Source organism: Atractosteus spatula, chromosome 28, assembly GCF_055471065.1.
Source record: "Atractosteus spatula isolate fAtrSpa1 chromosome 28, fAtrSpa1.hap1, whole genome shotgun sequence".
NCBI lineage: Eukaryota > Metazoa > Chordata > Actinopteri > Semionotiformes > Lepisosteidae > Atractosteus > Atractosteus spatula.
Window position 1 is genome coordinate 3,740,220 of NC_142733.1, and position 22,913 is coordinate 3,763,132.

Here is a 22,913-nt window from a genome sequence, read left to right on the forward strand (position 1 = left end):
ATCTAGACTGTTTCAGATGTATTCTTTCTTTTTATGCCTTTTTTGAAGCAATGAGCCTCTGACTCCTGCAACACATACAGACTCCTCTGCTGCTGTGACTCACAAGGCGCTGAAAGAAAGCCAGAAAATACTTTCATGGTGTGGTAAAGGAGTCATACCATCCAAAAAGAATGTAATAAATTAAAAGAAGAAGATGAAATAGATTTAAAGAGCTACTGTGCGCGTTTAATTTGCAGCTAATGAATTGCACAATCTGCCCGTGTGTGTGTTTGGATATCCAGCTGGATCGTGCAGTCTCACTGGGTAACATCGCCCTCTGCTGGCCAAAGACGGGAAATAGCTTGACGCTATTTTGCAGCGCACCCCTAAGGCCAAACTGAGGAAGTACACCCAGCAGCCTTTCAAGTAGAAGCCCCCACTACTGTTCAGTGAACTAATTTATTTTCTCTTCAATCGTGCCCAGGAATTGAAAGCCTTCAATCCACACCTGCTGCCACAGCAAGCAGTAGGTTTTCACCTTCATGTCACAAATGTGCGAAAATGAGAAAGGATGTGCATCAGTTTTTCAGAGGTTTCGTTTATTTTAAAAAAGCTAACCGTTATTGGCAAGACAAACCCTTTTATCTGTGAGGGTGCCAAAATCAATTATAATGTTCTGAGAATCTGTTTCAGATAATGTTCTGAGACGAGCTGCCATAAAAAAAACAAAAGAAAACCATAAAACACTGCACCTTTATTGCAAAAACTGAGCTAGCCAGATCAGTAAGGAGGGTGAAGGTTCAAAGGACTTGATCGCGCCAGGTTTTATTAGTCATTTGTAATATGCTAGAGGAGCTGTGCGGAAATATGTCAGTCAGAACTGCCTTAAACTCTAGGCTTTATAGTGATCTGTAAGTATAAGAGCCCTGTGTTTTGAAAAAAAAAAGGGGGTGAAATCTGACAGAGCATGAACATGGGGATCTCATGGGGATTCACACCCCAGAGGGTAAGGATTCAGAAGGGGCTGAAAGTTGATCCTCACTCTGGGAAAAATGGCTTCATAAGCAGAAAAACAAGCAGAAAAGCACACACTAGAAAAGCTAAATGCAATCAACTACACCCTAGAGCTCAAGTAATTCCAACAAAGCTCTGTTCTTTCAGCTTCTCTTCTGGTATGCACAACAGAGTGTGGTTTTAAGGGATCTGCAGGACCTTCACATAAGTGAGACCCTTGATCTTCTCTCTCTCCCCGTGTCGATACAGGACTGGCTGAGATGGTCACATGCAACAGCCTTTCCAGTGGCACAACCCTCAGAGCTGTGCTACAGGCATAACGGACATGTGAGAAAGAGGAGATTGCCTACTGGCTGGGGTACAGAATGATGCCATCAGGTGGCAATATAAAAGCAGATTCCTGACCATAAATAGAGGCTGTGGCATGCAGGCTACTTTTTGTAAGGAGTAGAAAAAGGTAACAGCCATTACTGATGGAAATTCAAGTCGAAGGCAATGTAAGTTTTCTCATCCGGATGGGCCTTCTGCGGTCTTCACACATTTAAAATATAAAACAACACAATTAACTGAAGTGAGATTTTTTAAAACGCCACAGCAAAACTGATCAGACTAAGCCCACGCCCACTGTGTCTATCCAGCCCAGAACGTTATACAACGTGGGTTCCCTGCTGCTATTCAGTCCTGCCTGGCTCATGATACAGCAGGGGCTCCTATCCCTGGTCCTTGGGACCCCCATACCTGCTCCTGTTCACCCCAGCCCAGATCTTTACTCTACTGAATCTTTAACCAGACTAGCAAACTGCTGAATCTGAACATTTGCAAGTATCCCCCCCCCCCCCCACTGAGAATGTAGAATATAATGTACATATATATAATTTCACTACATTGCTTATGAAACACGGTCACAAAGAAGGCAACTGTTCAGATTTAACCTATCACAGGGTTCAGCTGTCAAACAGATCAGCCCCAAAGACCACCTGCAGGGTTGGGGTTCCCAGCATCAGGAGTGGGAACCCCTACTCGACAGCGCCTGTCACCCTAACCCTGTAGGCTGTGGAAGCCATTAGGAGCACACTGCACAGCACCATAGGGGGATGGTGGGCAATAGCACCTCAATCCCCATTTCATCTCGACACAAGCGTCTAAAACCCCCCTCATCACGAAGGCGTCGTCGCTGCTAGGCGTCTTTTGTTCGACTTGGTTATTTTGTTTTCGATTCTGCCCCCTGCTCTTTTCTCTCCCTTGCTTTCCCTCCCTAAAAGCTCAATTTATCTTCTCCCCCTGTGCAGAACGGGATGATCCCCATTCGTCATGTTGCGCAAATTATGCAAATGACAAGAGTCGCCGCCAGACGGCGGTGGCGAAAACGCACAGCTAATGGATGAGGTGCCAGTGGCTCCCATCCCGGGGCAGGACAGCCACTTTCAGGGTAGCTGACGGGGCCATTGAGGGGAAGATAATTGGCTTCTCCCATCCTGGGACTCCACGCAGACAGAGCTGGGAAACTGCAATGAGGTTCCGCAGCATCATCATTAACAAAGCCGGTTGCTCCAAAAAAGCATCATGCCTTTTTACTGAGCAGGGCCTTTTTGGCAAGAGTGCGGTGCAGCTGGTTCTGTTTTTAACTATCAGCTTGTGAGGGCATGACGGCAAACGTTTGGGTGAAATCTCAGCGTCAGCTCATAGCGGACTACGAGTCCAGCAATTTCCTCAAAGTCCCCCTGCGGAAGTTTTTTTTTTTTGTTTTCCTGGAAGAGTGAGCTGGCACCGAACTATTTAGTTCTTCGGCAACCTGCAGCTTACAGAGTGGCAATAATTGATTATCTGTTCATGTTAAGCCCCACAAAGAAGCAGAAAAACAAGAGGACAGGAGGAGAACTAGCTAAGAGGGAAAGCAGAGTGAAAATGAGCTTGCCATTTAAGAGTGCACAGCCAGGGGGCTCCGAACCCACCCAGAAACAGCCACTGTCCTGTGATCGACAAAAACTTAATTATGGCAGCTGAGGAGGACAGGCCAGCACATCGCTCCAACAGCGGAGAGTGGGGCTCCTGGTAAACATGCATCATATAAAACAGACAAGCACAAATCATTTCCCAGTAATATTACACAAAAAATAATAAACCCAATATCTGAGTCGCAACACATCCTCATTCTGACAACACAAACGAAGATTCCTTAAATTGTTAAAATAGTTTTGTGTACTTTGCGATTCCACAAGTATACACGTCCACTTCTCAGAGCTAAGGGTCTGTCATTACTGTCAGTAACAGTCTGTTTTCCTGAACACTGAAGCACTCTGGGACATGATTTAGCTCCTTTCTCCCTCTGTACCGTGTGTACAAACAATCTTGCATCACACACAGGGCTTAGTGCTGCCAACATCATGTTGGCAACGTCAAAGAGCATTTAATCACACAATGACAAGGACGGCAGAAAAAATACCATGCCTCATTTTCGCCTTGTGCAGAACAGATTAGTACCTCTGCAAAAGGACAGTTCTTCCGCTTTTATGGCGGAACTGACTGAAAACAATGTGCTGCTCTCTGTTAGAATTATTCAGATGGTCCAGTAGCTGCCTGATGCAAAATTGAAAGAAGCTGTGCCTCCCTTTCCTACACAAATCCCCCACCACTGCCTGCCTGGCTTGTCTGTGGTGTGAACTCACACACTACAGTTACGTAGACAACTCCTTCATACTCAAGCTGACAGGGCCATTGACCCTTAGGTAAACGACTTAAGGGAGGTCACCAGTGACAGGATTTCATCTTAATACACACACGTTGGGCCTAATTGTTCAGGCTTCATAAGGTCTGACCAGTGACCAAGACCATCGCACAGCTGAAAACAAAAAATCAAAATCTGTAAAATCCATAACAAGACTTATTGGTATAAAAAAAAAGAAGGCATTAATGAATTTGTTTTCTTCAAATTATCCTTTAAGGAATGTCTTCAAAGAATGCTGTAATTAAAGTAGGGATCATTTGGAAACTGCAAAAATGGGGTATTTGTCTTAAAGCATATTGCTACTGTCATATGCCCCTGTGTATTGAACACAAGTCCATTTTTCTCTACCATTGTCTTTCCCCTCTACCTTCTTGACTTGCGCCTTTCTCCTCTGTCCTTCTCCGAAACCCCTCCTCCCTCCCTCTCTCTTTCCCTCTCCCTCTCTCTCCATGGTCCCTCCCTGAAAACCCTCCTTCTTCCCCATAACCCCCTTCTTCTGTCCTCCTCCTTTGCAGCTGATGCAGCAGCAGGCCGCCATCATGGCTGCCACCCACGGTGGATATCTAACGCCTAGCGTGGCCTTCCCCGCCGCACAGATCCACCAGATGGGGGCGCTAAACCTCAATGGCCTGCCGCCCACTCCCATGACCCCGGTTTCAGGTGAGTGACACCAGTAACAACCCCCAACCTTGACTCAATTCAGTACGCTCATAGCTTTTCTTTTATTTGAAAAATGTTAAGAGGCAGAGGTAACCTTGAAGTTAGGAGGTAACCTTGTATTGACTTTGTTTCTTAATTGGCACATGGTAGAACAGTCAGATTCTCTTTTGTACCTTTCTAATCTGCCTGCCCCTTCTTAGACATTTGTGGAACACCCAATACTTTTAGACGACCTGTCACTTTTAAGTCATTTGTGGATAAAAATGTCTTGTGGGAAGCTTGGTGGTAGGTCACTTGATGGGCTCTCTCTTTCACTTCATGTCGTCCACATGCTTCTCTCCACTTCTCTTCTGAATTAGTGTCCTTCTTATTTAAAAAAAAATATCACACACAGATTTGGCAAGGCTGTCGTTTCTAGAGGGCCTGGTACATTTTTTGCTACAGCCGAGGCACAAGGAATGACGCAGCTATCTGAAACAAATACCAAGGTCCAAGCTCACAAATACATGCTTAGATGGGCATGAGGGAATGTAGGCGTTGTAATGCGGTAAAAAAAAAAAAGCTTGAATCCTCTGGAAAAGAAAATGTAATGAAGCAAAAAAAACACAGCGACTGATAAAAGGCAGCGTTTGTTCAAAACCAGAAAAACAAGCCAGCTCTTGTATATAACGGCTCAGCTAGAGTAGCCTACCTTAGCCCCTAATCTGACCGAGCGCAAAGTCCCAGCCTGGTCGTGCCAGTCAGGCTGGAGTTCCAGAGCGCCTTTTCGAAAGGTGAAGGGTGTTGAGGGAAAACAGTCAAAGAGATGTTTGATCAACAGATGTAAAGCGTTTAAGCTTGATGATGATAAGCGCTCTACCAGATGGTTCACTTGATTAGCGGGTTGTCCTTACAGTGATGCATGGCGATGGCTTTTGATAATAATGCTTAGCAAGGGCCGCGCCAGAGGTACAAAAATACGTATAGCGAACTGATCGGCTCCGAACCGAAATGTTAGCCCAGGCAGGAGAAAACACCTGGCGGAAGACTATCCTGGGACTAATGACACTGCAGTTTGAGACTCCCATCTTTGATGTCTGAAAGAAACTGCCTTGTCCACAGGTCACGTGGTCTGCGTCGTGCGTCTGTTGGCTTCAGGACCTTTGGCAGATTATGACAATACATTTAGACAAATTGCTTCTACCTTATCTGCAACACCAGCGTGCTGCAAGGATGTTGTCCTTCTTCAGCTTCATACACCAGCAGAACATTTAGAGCACTGGGGCTCTCTTTGGGCAGTCTGGAATAAGGCTGGCTTCCAGGAGCTTCCTTGGCTCCGCCACTGATCCACTGTATGTTTACGCTGAGTTTCATTACTTTCCTCTTCCATCCTGCCAGTGTGATGTTACCCCAATGTTCTGTTCTAGGCCACCCTGCTGGAGATCTTGATAATCAAGGATTAGCTGGAGCAAACAACTGCAATAGCCTGGAATCTCAGTGCCAGGGCTGACATCATCTTGACCAGACACAGAAGTTTCACCTTAACTATTCCAATACTGCACAAAGCAATTACAGAAGCTTATACATGTATACTGTATGTGAAAGGAACTCGGCTTCTACTATTTGAGCACAACTGACGTATGCATTCACTGTCCCCTTTCTGATTCCTTGTATTTTGATATACAAATTAATAAAGACTGCTTTCTGCCTCTGGACCTTTCCCGACCAGAGATGGGAAGTGTTGGTGGGGGTGTGCCCTGATATCCCTCCTCAGCGAGGGAAATATCTGTGACAATGTCCTCTCCTGGTTCCGAGGGCCTCCGGTTACCACCACACTGCCTCAGGCCTGCGACTTCACAATCTGACTGCGTGATCGATTCATGAGTTGTGTCGTGACGTCTTAGGCATTTAGTGGAGTACTACAAAACACCTGGAAGTGCAACCTGCGTGATGATAGATCAGCCTTACTTCCGCTCCGAGCGGTATGGATCTTGTGGTTCTCCAGAATCACCATCACAGGCCTCGGAAGGAGAGGGGATGGACAGAAACAAGGAAGGAATACCAGTTTCATGCATCATGGGTCACACATCAAAGATCTGGGGAAAATGCCTGGAAACAGCAGCCCAGTGAGGAAAGCTGGGAGGGAAATGCAACAGCTATCACAGCCTGGTTTGTGATTTCCCTGATCACAGGCCTGTCAGCCTCCAACAACACCAGTGTATAGCTCCCTGAACAGGGTGGGGGGGGGAGGGAGGGGGGACGTGAGCTGGTAAATGAAATGTACAAGATGTGCGATACCTGTCACCCTCCCGGCCAAACCTCTCAACAGATGCGTACATGCAGATATATAGTTTCCTATAGGGTCGTGCACACGCCAGATTGCAGAGATGGCATGCTTCAGGGTTTCCGTGACAACCAGCTTTCCATCCAATCCGAGCGCACGGTGCAGACTGAAAGCGGGCCTTTGGGGAGCTGTTCCTCACCTCGCGCTGAAGCTCAGCAGCATCTCTCCCAGCCCGTCAACATCACTGGGCAGCGAGACAGAGAGAGAGAGAGAGAATTTCTGCTTATATTAATCCTCGCAAAGTCTGATTTTCTGGAACGGGAAAAAAAGTAGGAAAGAGTGGTCGGTGGATTTCACATAAATCCTCTTGCATCTGGAAAAACCACGCCACTCTTTTTGACAGGCCGACTTACTTGAAAAAATGCTAATCAGCTAGATTCATGTTTTGGGCTTTGAAAATAATACTGACTGCACTGCAGCTGACAGTGCTCCGTTCAGTAGGGAGCTGAATTGCGGGATAAAAGCTTTCATGGCGTTTGAAGCACGTTGCCTCACATCCATCCTTTTAAGAAGCAGAAAACTGCGTAAAAAAAAAGGAGAGACCATTTCCTTGTTTTACCACCACTGCTCGCTATATTCTGTCTTGTCGTTACGTGCAAAGACCTCTCCAGCCTGTGCCGCTGCTGTATCAGGTGTCGGGACAAACCCCCGTGCGCTCTTCAAATCCTTTAAGGAATATTCAAATCTTCCGCAGGTCTCAGCTCTCCGCCAGCCAACATCGCGCCCTCCGCCGTGCCCAGCATCGTCACGCCCATCGTCAACAGCTTCACCGGCATCCCTCACCAGCCCAACGGACACCCTGCTGTGGAGGCCGTCTACACCAACGGCCTGCCTCCCTACTCAGGTCAGCTCCCGCCCTGCCCCCCAGGGGGGTCCTGCTTGGCTTCCTGACAAGGCATGCAGTCCTTGAGACACCCTGCTTCCCGACACGCGAAAACCGTTTCTGGGTTAAAACAGTCCCCTGGACGAAATCCATGTTCTCTCTCTCACTAGCATGACTGCAGAGACCAGGTGTTAAAACAGTAATTGAACATCTTTAAAAACTAAAAGAACAAAACCTGCAAATGTTTTGCTAGACCTCATTCTTTGGGTCTGCATCTTATTAACTCTCCATTTCCGTTTCCAAGTCTCTGTCTGAATTTAAATTGAGGGCTACCGTGTTCAAATTGCACAACGGATTGGGAAGGCTTCATTTAGAATACTGTATTCAGTTTTCATCGCTATGCTACAGAGAATACATTGCTGTACTGGCACCAGTCCAGATAGGAGCACACCATGGACATTCCAGGGCTTCAGAAATTCCTTACACTGACAGGCTAAAATAACAAATTCCTCTTGGTTTGGGACAGAGAAAACTATGAGATGACCTCATTTGAGAATTCAGAATCCCTCAAGGCACTGACAAAGTCACCACAGCGGACTCTGGTTCGTGTCTCACTGCAGGTTTGATTGGAAGAAGTCAGAGCACACAACCTCATTTAAAACTGAGAACGGGAAGCATTTCTTTATACAATGGGAAGTGGGACTATGCAACAAGCTGTGTAGATCAATTAGCTACTGAAAGAACAAAAGGCTAGATGGGCCATTTCCTCTTATTCGTAACCTTTCTAATGTTCTTATATCCCCAGCCCAGAGCCCCACAGCAGCAGACACTCTCCAGCAGGCCTTCACTGGCGTACAGCAATACACAGGTATGAATAAAACAACAGTGATAAACAGAGATCTTCCAATCTCAAAGCACAGAGGCAGAGTATTAGGAGTGTTGCTGTGACTAATATACAATCACCTTCTGGGTTTTTCAGAGGTATGGTCAGACTGGAAAGAACAAAAAAAAAAATCAGTCAATTTGTAAAACATTCAACGCCGGCAACTCTCTGGGTAATGTTGTATAACACTGACACACACAGCTACGGAAACATGAAGCCAGCCTCCACATAATCCAGCTGCTGAGGGAGTAGTGCATCCTACCCTCTGCAGAATCAGAATTGTGTGCTGCTTCAAAATAATAAGTACAAAAAAAAACATCAGGCCACTGATCATGTTCCACGAATATGAAAATGTTTAATTATCTGAGAGCTTAATAAGGAGGGCTTTAAGACTCTGTAGTTTGGGAAGATTTAAGGATGTTGTTATATTCTCCCTCTCTGTGCAGCAATTTACCCAGCAACCACACTGACCCCTATCGGCCAGACACTGCCACAGCCTCCGCAGGTTATCCAACAGCAGCAGCAAAGAGAAGGTGAGTGTTTCTGTATGTGCTGGGTTGAAGCTGGTGCAACATCCATCTACTCTCTAGGCTCTCGAGGCCCTCAGAAAGCGAGGGTGCGCTTGTTCAGAACACAGGGGTAGCCCAAACCACGACTCCCAAAGTTTCTCGAGTGCAACCGAGGTGGGATGGGCTCACATTATCCAATATCCTTGCTGTACTGTGCAACAGTGCCCCCTGTGGACTTGATGACTGCCAGTGAATTTACAGTTCAGTCAACAGCTGCACCAATCCTCCACTGTGAACTGTGTGAAAACGGGCAACTGACAAGCGCACACTTTGGAGCTTCATCTGTCCCATTATGTGACGAAGGTCACAGAAGGTTTGAAAGATATGCAGATTCGAGACTGGCGGGCAGAGACAAAAAAACATTTCAAATTTTGGCAAAAAGGAATACCACATAACCTGCAACGCTCCGGGGGCAGTCAGGAACTAGGAGTGAATCTCATTTTCAGGCATTAAGGCAGGTAAGTGGGAGGGATCCTCAGTTCAGGCCCTGGGGGCAGTCTCCACTCTGTGCTTTGGTTTTCGTTCCAGCTGAGCTCTCACCCAGTTAAGTGGAACCCTCAAGTGAGCTCTATCTCTTCAAGAGCTGAAAACAATTAAAACAAAATGGTCTAATGGACTGAATAATTAGTTCAACTAGAGGTTCCACTGAGGTGACTGAGAGCTCAGTCCTAGCAGAAAGCTTAGGAAGTGCTTGTGCTGCTCTGCGGGCACCCCTTGTCAGGCTATTCCTTCTCCTCCTCCAGGACCCGAAGGCTGCAACCTGTTCATCTACCACCTGCCCCAAGAGTTCGGCGACAACGAGCTGATGCAGATGTTCCTTCCCTTTGGCACGGTCATCTCGTCCAAGGTCTTCATGGACAGAGCCACCAACCAGAGCAAGTGTTTCGGTGCGTGTGCTAGGGGGTGGTGGGGGTGGGGGGGACAGACCTTCAAGCATGGGACTGGCAAGACAAGGGGTGGATGTCAACTCTGAGGTGCTGACATCACAGAATTTCAGGTTGTTTTGTCCAGGTGCTTGGAGGGAGGGGTTAACAGCACTGCCAGCACTGCTATAGGAGGTTTTATCTTTTTGTGCCTCAGGAGGGTCATCTTAAATGCAGACCCCGCCCTCTAGGCACAAAAGTCTTCCTTTGAACAAAGCAGGCTGAAGAAAAAAATTCAATACACAGAATTCAGTGTACGGCCTTTGGTGTGACATGAAGCACTGCTCTGAAGCTAGGATCTCTGATTCTTTTCAAAGAAGACCTTATAGAAAAGAGACCAAACAATCCATTTTTATTGAACAGAGCAGCTGTAGATGGTTAGCATGATTTCAAAGTGCTTTGCTAAAAACCCCATGAGTTTTAAAAATGCAAATAATGGGAATGAAGTTTAAAAATGAGACAAAATATAAAAAACTCTACACAAGGGCCTGAGTCAAAATCAGGTTAAAATGTAGTCCTCCTTAAGAAAGCTAACAAACAATTCTCAATACGCATACCATAGAATAAACTGCAGAGCCGAACATTCAGTTAAGATTTCCTGATGCATTAAAGACACAATTTTCTGGAAACTGCTCACAAGCGGCCACTCGAAAAATCAACAAAACCTTGACGATCGGTTCGAAAACTTAAAAAACACGTAATAGCAGAGTTTTAAAAAAGTATTATTTTTGGTGCTATGAAATAAAAATGATTGCACAAATCCAGTATGCCCAATATCTTCAGGAGGATTTATAGGAGGCTTATCGAGTTCCTCAGTTTATCCCCTGTAGAGCTCGTTGCTGCAGATCTCATGAATTTATACAAAGCCTCTTCGTTCCGTTTCTTTTGCTGCAGAATGTGAATTACATAAAAAAGGCATCTCTTTATCAGGGCACAGATCACCGCTCCTTAACCCCCAGTTCCCATCAATATCCATAAAATTCCACGTCTGATTTACACCACCCGCCAGCCTTAATCCCTTTCTGACCGGTCAGTGGCAGAACTGTCCCACAAACCTGGCTTTGCAGTCAGCGAGAAAAACCACCCAGAGACAATTACAGGTCTGCGGCTCTGCGTCCGTTTTCGGTTCAGGGAACGGCACATCCCCATGCAAAACTGACTGCTGCTTGGTCTCTAAAGCTGGGGGAATTGGGGGGGGGGGACTTAACATAAATTCACGAGAGAAGGCCTATTTGCATACAGTATGGATTTACGCGGCGGCGTCGGGGACAGGGAATGGCCAGGGAGCCAAGGGAGCACTGGGGAAATTCATCCCGGGGAGTGTGTGAAGGCACAAGCACCGGCTGACGGCGCTGGGAGGTCGCCCAGTCTAACAGGCCACAGGCAGGATCAGAAAGCCCACCGCTCCTCCTCTCCATGGCAGGAGACACGTCCCATAGGTAGCAGGGGGCCTGGGAATTGGGCTCCTGCTCCCGCTGCTGCTGCTGCTGCTTTCCGCAGGTCGACGGCTCCTCCCACTAGGGAGTCATCGCTGGAGCGAAACTCTGCAGCGGTTTCTGGTCACTGACTTTCCAGCCTTTTTTTTTTTTCTCCACCTGACGGGAGCAGGAGGTCATGCTTGAATGAGCGTGTGCATGTGCCTTTAAGCATTAGAGCGCGCCTGCTCTCTGGTGGGTGCGCACTACACCGTTATACTGCGCAAGTGGGAGATGGGGGGGGGGTAGGGGAAGGAGGGCGTTTTACACGCAACCCTCCCCGTTTGTGCATTTGCGGTCATCGGCAGTGCATCTGGACGAGAAGGGCGCCCACCGTCGGCTTGTTGCATGCCACAGTTCAGATGCTAGTTGATGGACGGTCCAAGTGCACGTGGCGCCCTGTGACATGCCCCTTGTGCGTGCGCACTGCTCTCCACAGGCTTCGTGAGCTTTGATAACCCAGCCAGCGCGCAGGCTGCCATCCAGGCCATGAATGGGTTCCAGATCGGCATGAAGCGGTTGAAAGTCCAACTGAAACGGCCAAAGGACGCCAGCCGCCCCTACTGACAGAGCCCGCCCTATGGCATTTACAGTAACAGCACAGGTAAGCACTCTGCCCACCTGTACCCCAGCACAGAGCAGGTAGAATAAAATACTCCAGAAAATACCCAGACCTGTGTAATGAGATGTGACACATTTAGATGTGCGTGACATCTTTAGCGTTTTTGGTTGGCAACGCAACACAGAACACAGTGGGGGTTTTTTCAGACAAGATTGTAGCTTTGAAGGGGAGGCACGGTGGCGCTGTGGTCAGCATTGCTGCCTCGCAGCACTGGGGTCCTGGGTTCAATTTCAGACCTGGGGTGCCGTCTGTGTGGAGTTCGTATGTTCTCCACCTGTTCTCATGGGTCTCTTCCAGGTGCTCCAGTTTCCTCCCACTGTCCCAAGGCATGCTGGTAGTGGTGCTTGTGAGCACTGGCTTCTGGGAAAATTGGCCCTGGTGTGAGTGTATCTGTCCTTCTGCCCCGCAAAGGACAGGTGTCCTGTCCAGGGTGTACCCTGCTGTGCTCCCACTGCTTGCTGGGATAGGCTCTGGCTCCCCCTGGACCCCGAATTGCACAATGTGTTTAGAAAACGGATGGGATGGATGTAGCCGTCACGCTGACATTGCCCACTTTCCCCCCCTTCTAGGTGTCGCAGAGAAGTGGGAATGATCTTGCAAGGAGTCAAACTTCTTTCTTTACAAAAAAAAAATCAAAATCAAAACCACAAAAAAAATAAGGAAAAAAGAAAAACAACCACGATGGGGGGAAAAAAAACGACTTAAAAAGGGATTTCTGAAGACATATCGGCGTTTACTTGCGAAAGACGTACAACCCGAAAGGAGAGGAGTTTGCACTGCGCGGAGAGAATGAGCTGATCAGCGATGACGACGCCACCGAGCCAAGAAGGCGGCGCGAGCTGGGAGATGTGAAACTTTTAACCACACAGCTCCTCCTCGTCAAGACTTGAAATCTCAATTAAGCAACAAACGGCAGAGCCGACAGCAGGAAGAGAAATAGATTTCTATATACATATTAATATATATACACATATATTCAGTGTGATGAGAGAGGCGCTTGTAGCTTTTTGGTTTTACTGGACTGGACAAATGAGGGTTATTACTTGAAGATCAAGAATAAAAAAAAAACAGGAAAAGAGAAGCTAGCCTATCCCACCTAAGGACTCGCTGTATCTCTAGTTCCCTTTCTGTCTTGCTCTCTATCTATCTCCTACAGTACTTCTTTCTCTCTCTTTTTCTGTATCCCTCTCTCTCCTTGGCAAGCGCAGAACTATGACTTTCTGAGGTCACTGAGGTTTCCATAGCAACAGTATGACTGAAACTCTCTCAACCCCTTAGGGACCAAAGGACCAAACATTTTTATTGTTCTAAACTGTAATGTATAATAATAATGCTAATACTACTAATAATATTAAGAATGAGAAATAAGAGGAATAATAGTTTTGAGGACGGAGGTGGGAAAAGGAATTTCGGGACTTCTCCTTTCGCCTTTATAGTTTACCAGGTTTCAGGATATTTAAACAAAAAAAGAAAAAAAAGTTTTAAAAAGCTATAATAGGAGAATATTTTAAAGCTGTTTTAGTGGCGTAGACTATGTTGATTAGAGATTGTCATGGGCATGTTCAGATCTACACTCCTCACTCATGGGAAAAAAAAGAACCCAAGACTTGAGACCATTCACAGGGGGCACGTCTGGCGCATGCACACGCACAAGTATAATAATATACTGTAAAAAAAACTCAACAAGTTTCGTTTTTACAACCACTTCAGTTGCGGCCCTTCTGCAAATCCTGTGGTCACTCGGTATTTCACGGCACTAATTAGCAAGTGTTGAGGCAAGACTCATCAAAGCGGTATTTACAGAACTCAGGGCACAGTCTAGCAGATGAGCAATGCAACAAGGACCCATTCAAACGTACTGACCTTTCTCCACATGGCTCTCTCACACTGCCCTTCTAGACAACAAATAAATTGCAGAGTACGGGGGGGGGGGCAGGAAATGTGCAGAATAATAAGATGCACCGTATTTTCAGTGGGCATTCATATCACATTTTTACACCGGGCCTTAGACTCTCTTTCTCCTGTTAAAAAAGGCCACAACAAATAAAGCAGTACATGCTAACGGTACACGCAACATTGAACACGGAGCGCTGCACAGACATCTTAACCAAAGTCTGTTGAGGCCTACATCTGACATTTTACACAGACTTGCAACAAGATGATGTAGTAGCATAATGTTCAGCGATTCTGCTGCATCCGTCTCCCTTCCTCTCCTTACGTTAAATTGGCCATTAGTAGCGCAGGTTTGAGGTGAATAACAGCCCTGGAGCATATGCAGTAAAAGCTCTCCAGGGGACCTCACTGTCACACACGCAGTCTTCACAACACAGGCTTAAAATACCACATACAGCGGCCTCGATCCCTCCGCCTCTGAGCATTTCCAGCCAGCAGGCATTCCCCTCAACATTTTCAGTGGCCGCCGTTCCTAGCTACCTCTGCAAAAAACGCCCTGCCTCAAAAACACGGAGGCAACATCATTAAAGAGCCGATAATATGGATAATCTGACCATAAAGCAGGGCTGTAAAAGTGCCAGCCGGTACCAGGGATATACAGCAGTAAAAAGCTCAACATCTTTAACCGGTTAATAAAACACACAAATTACCCCAACTGTGGGTATAAAAGTGCCATCTGATTCTCATTCTGCCAAGCTGGCGCAATCTGCAGTCACTCCACCACAGGGATGCTCAAAGGCTTTCTGCTGGCAGCTGGGAGACCCGCCCCCCCCCCCCCCCAACCTCACCCCAAACACACAGTTCCAAAATACCTGAAAACCAAATTTGTGCAATAATTATAATGACAACAACACCAGGGGCAAAAGACAGAGCCGTGCAAGACAGGAGCAGGAGATCCAGAATACTTGTTCTTAATGTTTTGGAAATGGCGTTTATAGCAATCAGGGCACACAGATTACCAAGTGAGGGTTTTGGTTTTGGCACACTAGATAAGATTTTCTTAAACAAAATAAGTATTATGGAGACCTCGGGGAGTACTGTGGGAGACGCCGGGAGATCCCCAGAATCTGGCTTACAGGCCAAAAGCATGGGAATCGGAGGGTGCACCACTTTCCGCAACAGGAAAACTAGAAGTCTGCAACTTACTGTAGAAAGCCTCATCTAGTAAGAAACCCAGTGACACATTCCTGTCTGCCCAGGTACAGTACATTGCGACACTTTAGTGGCTTGTGAAATGCTGCAGTGCACAATAACAAGCTTTTTTTGAAAGAAAAGCAAATGCAACTGAGCTATTTAACACAAGGAAGCAGCTTTGCTGCGGGAGAAAAAATATGACTTGCCAAGACGCGCTCTTAAGTAGCGAAGGAATGCTGAAAGATACGAGTGGCTACAGTGTCTCGGGCTCAGAGGGCCAAGGTAACCCCTGTCCTTTGTGCTCGTTTGAACAAAAAAAAAAGCAAATTTACTAATCAGAATTTATCTAGTTAACGGGTAATTTGAACCAGAACAAAAATGCACGACGTGTCCAAGGTGAAGCTCATCTCTGGGTACTTTTGTTTTCCTGCATTTCACGTTATACATCATCCCTGTCCTTAACTGCTGTCGCTGACCCTCAGACCCCGTGCTCTTCTCGTGAATCCTGAGCCGAGCCCCGTGATGCGTGAAGGAGCTTTTCACTTGCAGCAGGTGGCGACACTTTCCAGCAGCCCCTCCACCCGCCATGTTCCAACAGAGGGCCTGTGGGACCCTGGCAGGGCCACATTTAATCTGCAGACTCTGAATAGGAGCTCTTTAGATAAACATAGGATCAGCAATTCCAAGGATCTGAAGGAGAGCAACGTTTCCCACCAGCAAAAAGACTGAAGCATGATTGAGTGCGGATCCTTTGATCATCCTGACCACATTTACGTACCAGAACACGGAGTCAGCCAGGGCAGTGCCGAAAGTGTCCTGCATCACCGCCAGACCACACGGCACAGAATGTGACAATGACTTCATCGGGACTAACTGTCACAGTGTAACAATACAAAGATATACTTCATACGACAGACCCGTCGATAACAAAACGTTCTGCTCCTGTTTCCAAGTACCTGGAGGTCTGGCCGATTACTTGACCAACAATCATCGCCGACAGCCGCTACCAAGGCCAGCCAGTCAGGTCTCGGAGCCTCTCGGAGAGAATCACCCACGCACCACCACGCAGCTCAGGCTGGGGGACAGGCCGCTGTTTGGAGGGAACGCAGCCACTCAGGGTGGACCGATCTGCCGGGCTGCGCTCCAGGTACTCCAGGTAGTCGAGGGAGAGCCCATGTGCGGCCCCCTTTTCCGTGCATGACGAGCAGGGCTACTGCCCTGATCGTCCAAGCCGATCTGTGAAAAATGCACCAAGGCACGGACAGAATGGAAACCGAAGGAAGGATTACGCGCATTAAATGAACAGTTCCCTACCCGGCAGGTTTCACTGCACAAGGAGCACGTTTATTTTTCTTCAAGCGTCGCCGTGCTGCCGAGAAAGAAGTGTCGACACTTCTTCCTCGAGGTCTTCTTGCGAGCCTCCGCACGTCGACACACTGCTCTCTTCCTGATCTTTTTTTTTTTGGTCGATGGTGGCGGCGGCGGCGGGCGGCCATTCCAGGCGAAGAGCGCGTGAGGACGACTGCGCAGCCGGCTGCGCAGCTGGAGGCGGCTCGCGCCCCGCAGCAGCAGCTCCGCAGACAGGAAACTGCCGGCCGGCACGCCGGGGCACGCGTTCAGGCAGCGCCTCTCCGAGGTAAGTCTGTAGGGTGCCACGGGCGGCTCAGGAACAGGAAAGGCCCTCCCTCCCGCCAGAAAAGCATGGCGTCGCGCGTGTCCCCCGTGTTCGTGGGAAGTGAGGCTTCACTTTGCCGCTGCTGTCCACAAGATCTAGGGAGGGAACCGCTGCCAGGCTCCCGAGACATTTTCCCCAGCAGATCTCCGCTGCGGAGCGGAGTGGAGAAGGCGTCTTCTAGGAATTCTTTCATTCATTTTTACAGAAACAATCATTCTGGTCACCGCAGCTCCACTTCCTTCTTTGGCCACTGCCACTCATTCTCTGAGCATGCTCAGTCGGGGGGAGGGTGTTAAAGATTATTATAATACTCTTATTAATAATATGATTCTTTAACTATGGTTTGAATGCTAAGAAAAAAAAACATAGCTTACTATAAATATGAAATCTGTATATTTAGGGAAAACTGTCAGCACAGGACCTTCTGGGATGGAGGGGGGTGGAGGGGTGGGGGTGGGTCTGGGATGCTGTTTAAAATCTTGTTAAAACTTCTGGTTTCTCAGCACAAAACAAAACCATAGGCAGAATATGGAAATATCTGCTGGTTGTAGCTGAAATGTTGAAGGGGGGAGGGGGGGGGATTTCAGTGTTATTACAAAACTTTGCACCAGAGGGCACTGTTCAGAGGTTTCCAGGACTAAAAAAAAACCAAACGATGTCTTTACAGCTGGTGAACTGCAGTAGAAACTGGGATCTTGCTTTTTTAATTAAAAGACACGTTCAGTAAAAGCCTGAGAAACCAAACCCTTTTTTCTTTCCACTTTTGTTATCTGAAACTCGCTGCTTTGATTCATTTGATTAATTTATTCACTATGTAATTATTTATTTTTCTGATTTTATCTACTTATTTATTTGACCAGTTTTTATTTAATTTATTTATTTATTACCAACCTATGTATTGATTTATTTTTCATTTCTGTTATTATATATATGAAAAGTATGTAATGAAAACAAGAGATGCTTATTTGGGCTTTTCTCTCTTTTTTTTCCAATTTTACAATAAAAATTCAAACTGGATGTTTACTTCTTACACATATAAGTCTTTTTAATATTTAAACAAAGAAACAGTAATTAAAATGAGACTGTCTTTGCCTGATGTTATCTGTATGAAGATTTTTTTTCTGAACCTGTGTAAGGAAAAGGACCATGCAGAGTATCCACAACCTTCACCTGCTAACCCAGATCTCAACGTGCTAAAGGAAGCACATGGTTCCAAGCCTGTTGTGGTACAGTCACCAAAGGGACACATTCACTGCGTTTATATGAAAGTATTTCCTTGTATTCTTGCATTCGAGTGATGCCCAACAGCTATTCCACACCAGCTGACTCACTGTACTGTGGAATGGGTGGAGGAATGATATACTAGCTCACCAACTGAGTTAAGGGAAATCTTGACGTAGGCCATATTATTCAAGCCCAGACAGGTATTCAGCCAGGACACTGAGGTTAACACCTCTACTCCCATGAATAGCCCCGCCATCTTTCATCGCCTTAGCTTGAGATCCTCTCATCCCAAGGACAGCACCTCCTCCTGCACAGGGTTTGTAAATTCCAGACCAGAGGGAAGAGCACCAGCTACTGACACACTAACTTAACCACTTAGGGCGGAGCGGTGGCTCTGTGGCTCAGGATCTGCGCCTGTGGCTGGAAGGTTGCCGGTTCAAATCCCGCGGCCAGCAGAGGAATCCTACTCCGTTGGGCCCCTGAGCAAGGCCCTTAACCCCAGCTGCTCCAGGGGTGCTGTATAAATGGCTGACCCTGCGCTCTGACCCCAAGCTTCTCTCTCCCTGTCTTTGTGCCTGCATGTCTCATGGAGAGCAAGCTGGGGTATGCGAAAAGACAAATTCCTAATGCAAGAAACTGTATATGGCCAATAAAGTGATCTCTTATGGCAGCAACCTGGTTTTCCTTACATCTGAGAAAGCTTTTTTGCAAAGACTGCCATTAAGGTGATGAACAGTGGCTAGTCTGTAAATCATCTTGCAGCACAAAACCAGAAACTGCAAACCGCATTTTACCCCAAGAGCACATTTAATGTGTAACACTTTGGCTTCCAGAAACACTCTGCAGTTGCCTACATTCTCTTGTTTCCAAGACTTTCATGCAGCAGACCAGGTACAGTAGTTTATCCAGAAAATCTGACCTAGAATAGCCCACACCTGGCAGAGCAGGAACTGCATCATGCAAGAAAAGCTAAAACCTGGAAATCAATCTGGCATGCATTTGTAGTTAGTATTTTATTCATGAAATTCTCTCCTTATTATCGGGTATGCACAGAAGGCAATTCTCGCCAGTCATACAGTAATTACTAGAGCTATAATGGAGTGCAAGCTGGCTCAAATTAATTGTTCGGCTAAGGATACAAGTTAGTGCTAGGGCTAAGGTTAATAGCTGACCATAAAAGTAAAAGTTGACCCCGGTTATTCGAAATTAAGAGAAAAGGCATAACTAGAAACTTGTTAAACACCAATTCCCCGCTGATAATAGACCACTTTTACACTGAATTTCCATCCGGTGGAGATGGAGACACTAGGAACTTTCCGATGCCCTAGAACTGCTCAGGGCCTGGGAGAACGACCACGAGGAGCTGTTACCATGAGGCGCTCAACAAAATGTGCCGTAACAGACGTATGTGCATAAATGCTGCGTTTTTCAAAATCCAGCAAACTGCCAAACATACAGCAATTTTATTAAATATCATCACCCATCTTTTACTGTTGGGTCCCTGTGCCTAATGTAGCAGTTTTGCATTCTGCAAGTCTCACGACTGGAATGTGTCACAGCAGGGACTGATTAAAGGCTCAGGATCGCAGGTGCACTGCAGTGGACGGGGAAGATGGAAGGTCAGTGCAGGACTTCGCAGGTGTGGTCCTCAAGGCCAGCCAAGCCATCTGTTACTTAACCTTCCGAGCAGGAACCCCAAGTCCAAATTGGGGGGCTGACCCTGCCGAGAAGCACTAATCTGAATGTGTTCTGCAGCGACTCTCCCCCCCCTCCAAGGTTTTCCAATTCGTCAGCCGCTGTGATCAATGAAAATTAAAATGACAGAAAAAAAAGCACGGCTGTGCAGCAGCACAGCATCGGTTATACCAAACCACCAAGGAGATCCATTAAATAAACTATAAATTTGCCTAATGGGAATCATTTTCTGTTCTAGAGTGGCACATTTAAAGTTACATGTGCAATTCCACAGTAAACTACAAAGCCCCAGCAGTTTAAGAGCTGAAAATCGAAACGATTCTAAATCAATAAAGAGTTCAAGTAACTGAAAGCTCATATGGATTAAAAACTATCAGACACCAGGGTAATCGTCAGACCTCACACCATATATTCAGCAGATACCCCTCTTACACTCGTTATTAGAAAGCTACTGACCCCTAGTTTCCGTCGTTCATTTGAGATTATCATGTTGTGCAAAGCTGATACAATTTATCTTCCTGACTGAAATGGCAGCCTGTGTATTGGGCCTTTAAAACAACATACAAATTCTAATTACATTCACTGCAATCTCATTAAATCCTGCATCACTGAATGCAGCAGGGATGACATTATCTGTTGCAAGGGCAGTAAAGAAGAGGGTGAAGATGTACAGCTGGTGTCAGCTGTAAATTTTATAAAACAATATTAGAAATGTTTTAAAAGAAGAACTAATATCACAGATAATTTCAGCCACAGACACAAAAACATGTCTGAAGGCAGAATAAACATTTTAAATGATCATTTCAAATGCACAGACAGTTTGCGAGAACACCACCCGGAAATAGCTAACAGCTCCCAGAGTGACATAATTGGAGAGCTGCAGTCTTGCTGCAGAACTGGTCAAACAGAACTGCTACGCATAATGTTTTTGTCTAATATTACATAAAAACCAGTAAGATAACATGATGAATACATGGGGAGATAGGCATGAACCCAGTGAAACCCACTGGCATACCTGAACAGCTCGGCTTTACAGAAGGAGTTCTGATTTTCTAGTTTAACTGAAACCTAGTTTTCTCACCCTCTCGTCTAGACACGTATCCCCCTCTAGTGGCAAACGGTAATCACTGCACTTAATGAGACGTGTTGTCTCACCATCCTTCATTTGCAGAGGGTCTGGCATTTTGATGTTAATTAACAACAAGAAATTAAGCGCTCATTAGTATCGAAGCTGTCAGTTGGTAAGACTACACTGGCACTGAAAAATGTGCAGCCTTCACTTCTGCAATACCAAGTCTGGTACCATTTCATATGAACTGAAGGAGAGCTTTCTCGAAAAATGACACCTTGTCAGAGCTAATGGCTGGAATCCAGACTTGCGTTGTTTTTTTAAGCAGACAAGCAGTTTATTACCAACAACCAACACGATAAATCACAACAAGCTCAGTCCACCTGCTTGAGTTAGGACAGCCAACCTCAGGACAGCATCGGAGAGAGTAAAAACAAGCCTTTTCCGTAGTCAGTATTTCAACAAACTACTTGGTTTAGCGGTGCCATAATACATACTTTATAAGAGAAAAGGGAAGGATTTTTTTGTTTAATAGCAAACACTGCCTGTAGAACAGTTCTCAGGCCTCACCAGTCTGAGGCTCTGGGTGTGCTGCTTGCTCATGACAGGCTCTGTAGCTCCTGATGTCAGTGGGGTACACGGGTGGCACAAGGGTGATGGGGGCTACTGGGGTTCCTGGGGGTAACACTGCAAACCCACTGAACACCTCAGAGGAGAAACGTGAATGCCCCAACTCCATGCAGTATTGTTAATCATACACTAGGGTATCAGCCTTCTCTATAGGTTTAGCGAAGAAAAAAAAAAAGTAATGATTGGAGGAGGCGTGGCAGTAAAAATGGTTGGAATGACAGCTCTCCAACTTCCTCCTTGCAATATTCCAACAGGTCATAAGCTTGTCTTCAGAAAAAAAATGAGAGGAGGCCAGTTGGGCTGTTTTGCTAATTTAATGACATTTTTTTTGCACAGTAGCATGCAGCAGAGGAAGAAGAAAAACAGCAGAATGACTGGCTCACGAAATAAATTGGACCAATTATAAGAAAGAGTGGCTGCTGGTCAGCACACAAGCTAGGCACTTCATCTTTATTACAATCAGTTAATGAAAATCAATCCTTCTCCTGATAAACTCTTATCTCCCCAGCGTCTCTGCGCACTGCACACAGGGAGATAATAAATTAGGGTAATATTGCCTTTGATGAGGGAGTGAATTGCAAATTATTGTAGCTTTCCAAGATTTATGATGCAGACACTTAATAACTGAGTTCCGTTTTACTAGCTTCTGGGGGCAGCAGTATTATTTGTTAAATGTTTTTTGCAATACTCCCTCATTAGGTAAAAAAATGTACTCCAAGACATGCAAGTCTGACTCATGTCGCATCAAGGTAACACCCACCAAAAGTACTTAAAATATTTAAGCGTACTTAAAAATAACAGATCTCATGCAACCATTTATCAGGAAATTACTTTTGATGTCAGCTCAAAGGCTTCACATTTTCCTCAGACAGCCTGGCAAAAGAGGACTTGGAAGACCCTCCTCGCATGGCTGACTGAGTGCTATCCTTCACATAATCTACACACCGCCCTGAAAAGCTGAACAATCCTTCTGCGTAAGAACCAGCAACATTACTGCAAGTAGAACATCCCCTGGTTGTATCCAGCTTCCATTCTGACACAAAAAGCATTTGGGAAGTCATTCCTGCAGCACTAACATTTTCCATGACACTAGCCACTCAAAGCAGCCTTTACCACTGGGCCAAACTCTGTGCGTGCATATTCTGAGATACTGGTGGACACACTGCTGTTGTTTGCACAGATCGTACCTGACACTCCTCACAAAGGCCCCTGGAAGACTGTAAACGATTTTGGAGTAAAGCTCTGGATTGTGGCTGGCAGCTGGCCAGCCTAACACCACATACTCCTGCCAAATTAAAAGAAGCAGCCCGGACAGCATGTTTAAAATGAAGGATACACAACAAGGAACAATGACCAGAGCAAGCTCTTCGTGCTACCCTGGCCACAAGGCCTGACGCAGGGCTCAACATGGGTGGCAGTGCAGAAAGCTTGTGCTTATGGGGCCTGGTCATGAGGAAAACGAACCGGACTGCCACGCTGCAATTCTGGGAGAGCCGAGTTTGGAACAGGGACAAAGGGAGACCTGGTAGAAGAACCG

At 46.3% G+C, this 22,913-nt stretch overlaps 1 protein-coding gene across 1 annotated transcript in view; it reads left to right on the forward strand.

Annotated features, from left to right (window-relative positions):
• The window catches only part of celf5a (cugbp, Elav-like family member 5a), a 152,802-nt gene extending 140,133 nt beyond the window's left edge, over nt 1–12,669 (forward strand). Inside the window, exons 7-13 of the mRNA XM_088907768.1 lie at nt 4,234–4,378; nt 7,396–7,545; nt 8,330–8,392; nt 8,854–8,940; nt 9,720–9,863; nt 11,814–11,978; nt 12,566–12,669. Of these exons, the coding sequence (XP_088763894.1) occupies nt 4,234–4,378; nt 7,396–7,545; nt 8,330–8,392; nt 8,854–8,940; nt 9,720–9,863; nt 11,814–11,941 (717 nt within the window). The 3' untranslated portion in view covers nt 11,942–11,978; nt 12,566–12,669. The remainder of the gene's footprint in view (nt 1–4,233; nt 4,379–7,395; nt 7,546–8,329; nt 8,393–8,853; nt 8,941–9,719; nt 9,864–11,813; nt 11,979–12,565) is intronic.
• Nucleotides 12,670–22,913: the final 10,244 nt, after the last annotated feature.